Source organism: Chaetura pelagica, unplaced genomic scaffold (assembly GCF_000747805.2).
Source record: "Chaetura pelagica isolate M959 unplaced genomic scaffold, ChaPel_1.0 scaffold58, whole genome shotgun sequence".
In the NCBI taxonomy this organism is placed as follows: Eukaryota; Metazoa; Chordata; class Aves; order Apodiformes; family Apodidae; genus Chaetura; species Chaetura pelagica.
In genome coordinates, this window is record NW_009954098.1 from 23,622 (window position 1) to 26,228 (window position 2,607).

General features: G+C 58.5%; 1 protein-coding gene across 1 annotated transcript in view; it reads right to left on the reverse strand.

Moving 5' to 3' along the window:
• Positions 1 to 1,679: 1,679 nt before the first annotated feature.
• Positions 1,680 to 2,607, reverse strand: part of ADAMTS10 (ADAM metallopeptidase with thrombospondin type 1 motif, 10) — a 42,228-nt gene continuing 41,300 nt past the window's right edge. The window contains exons 24-25 of the mRNA XM_010002334.1: positions 2,489 to 2,600; positions 1,680 to 1,789 (exon numbers count right to left, since the gene is read on the reverse strand). Coding sequence (XP_010000636.1) covers positions 1,680 to 1,789; positions 2,489 to 2,600 — 222 coding nt within the window. The remainder of the gene's footprint in view (positions 1,790 to 2,488; positions 2,601 to 2,607) is intronic.

Here is a 2,607-nt window from a genome sequence, read left to right on the forward strand (position 1 = left end):
CCCGGGATGGTAGCTACTCCTTTATTATAATTCATGCCGTTACGTTGCTCCTCCTCAGAGTTAGTATGTTAAACATTTTTGTGGTTTTTCATTAGATATATATCTATATAAAAAGGTGAGAACACCCCCTTCCCCTCACCAACGTGTCAGAAAGGAGCATGGCACCAGGAAGGAAGGCACCTGAAGGGCCCACTCGCCAGCCAGACAAGGGTTTGCTGAGCACCAGAGAAGCTGCGACCGGCTGGTGAGAGGGTGAAAAATCCAGATGATGGAGGAACACACGAGGGCTGGCAGGACAGAGGGGTTTGCTCTGGGGAAAAGAGGGCTGTCCACCTCCCTGCATCACATGGATGACCCCCCCCCCGCAAAGGGAAGTGAACGTGGCTTTGGACAAGGAAGTCCTGAAAATAATAATAATAAGCACACGCTTGGTAAGGTTTGAAGTTCAGGTCTCCTCTGCAGGCTGTGATGGCCCGTGGAGAAGATCTGTGTTGGCCCAGATCTGGCCAAGAGGTGACCTGAAGGAACTTAAAGCCTGTTCTTTTCCCATCACTGGAGGTCTCCTGGGGGCAGGGGAGTGGGTGGCACTGGGACCAGCACCCCGAGGCCACAGCAGCATGTGGTGAGGCTGCCTTTGGAGGCAAAGCACCTTCTGGAGGCAAAGCACCTTCTGGAGGCAAAGCACCTTCTGGAGGCAAAGCACCTTTGGAAGTAAAGCACCTCTGGAGGCAAAGCAGCCATGGAGGCTGTGGGGTTTGCTGCAGAAGCCCCTGCCAGGACCAACAGAATAGTCCTGAGTCATAGCTCAGCAATGGGGACACTGTGACCAAGACAGTTCTTGTCCCATGTCCTCCTTGGCTTCCTTGAGGCCCGTTAAGTGGCTGCAACCCCAAGCACACCCCTGACCTCAGCTCCTGCTTCCAGGTGTTTCTGGAATAAGAAAAAAAGGATCATAATAGTGACAAAGGCTTTAAGGAAAAATAGGGGGACACCCCATTCCAAGTAGGTTGTGAAGAGAGTTTTGAGTAACCCCCTCTCCCAGTTAAACTGGTGTCACCGCTCTGCTCACTGGGTGGCCTTGCTCTCTGTCTCCTGCTGTGTGGCCCAGGTGACAGGATGCAAACCAAGACACCAACGTTCCTGCTCCAACCCCACAGCAGCTCATCTCCATCCATCACCCAGAAGCCACTTGTCACCCCGTGGCACCCGAAACCTTCTCCCTGCCTCCCCTCCAAGGACAGGCAGCAGCCCCCATCTCAACCAGCCTCCCCGGGGGACGCTCCGTTCTGGTGGCCCCTGGGGACACGGGTGAGTTGGTGCCTCTGGGGTGGCTCTTTGGGCACCTGCAGGCCCTGGGTCTGCTACTAATAAATAACAAGGTCAGGATTTCAAGTAAAGTCCCTGCTGCCACGCTCTGCCCAGCTCCTGGGCCGCTCCCGCAGCGGCGGGCAGTGGTTTAACTGGGAATTGGGGAGCTCGGGGACAAAAAGGGTGCGTGTGTCTTTTTTTTTTGGGGGGGGGTACAGGTTTGGGTGACACCAGCTCCCACTGGAAGCACGAGCAGTGTCTGTGTTGGGCCCAGGGGAGGCTCCCCGGGGCGGAGGGGCAGGGCCTGGCTCGGCGGCCCCTCCGGCGCAGCTTCTGCCTTCCAGTTTTCCCGCGGGGGTCCCGCCGTGTCCCTAGTGCCCCTGGCAGGTTTTACAGCACATCTGTCGGAAGTAGGTCCGGCTGCAGAACTTGAACTTCAGGACCAGAGGGCAGTAGGCCACCTTGTTCACATCCTTGCACTCTGGAAGGTGTGGGAACAGAGGGAAGCAGGGTTACAGCTGCTTGGGGGTGAGGGGTCCTGGGGGAAACTTCTAACCGGTGCCCTTTTGCACCCCCCCCCTGCCTGGCCCCTGGGGGCTGTTGCCAGCAAGATGCTGAAGAATCATGGAATGGTTCGTGTTGGAAAGGACCTTAAGGATCATCTAGATCCAACCCCCTGCACGGGCAGGGACACCTCCCACCAGCCCAGGTTGCTCCAAGCCCCATCCAACCTGCCCTTCAACACTGCCAGGGATGGGGCAGCCACAGCTTCCCTGGGCAACCTGGGCCAGGCTCTCACCACCCTCACACTCCACAATTCCCTCCTCATGTCTCACCTCAATCTCCCTCTGCCACTTTTCATCCATCCCCCTTGTCCTCTCCCTCCCTGCCCTTGTCCCAAGTCCCTCCCCAGCTTTCCTGGAGCCCCTTCAGGCACTGAGAGCTGCTCTAAGGTCTCCCTCTCCTGAAAGCCTCTGTTGGTCTTCACTCCCTGGGCTCACAGCCCACCAGGGCTCAGAGGGGACAGCATCAGGTGTCCCCATGAGAGTCCCACCCCAAGCACAGCCCCCCAGAGCCCACCCCAGGCTGCGCTGGCTCTGGGAACCCCATCCCATGTCCCCCCCGAGGCCGGTAAGTTCTCCAGGGGGGCTCAAGGCTTCCCTGCCCAGCTCCCCCTCACCTTCAGGGTTGTCCGTCGGTCCCGACTCGCACTTGCTCTGGCACTGCTGGGTGCTGGGGGGCTGCAGGCTGTCGGGGCAGTCGCTGGATGGCTGCCCAGTGTGGGCCAGGCACTGCACC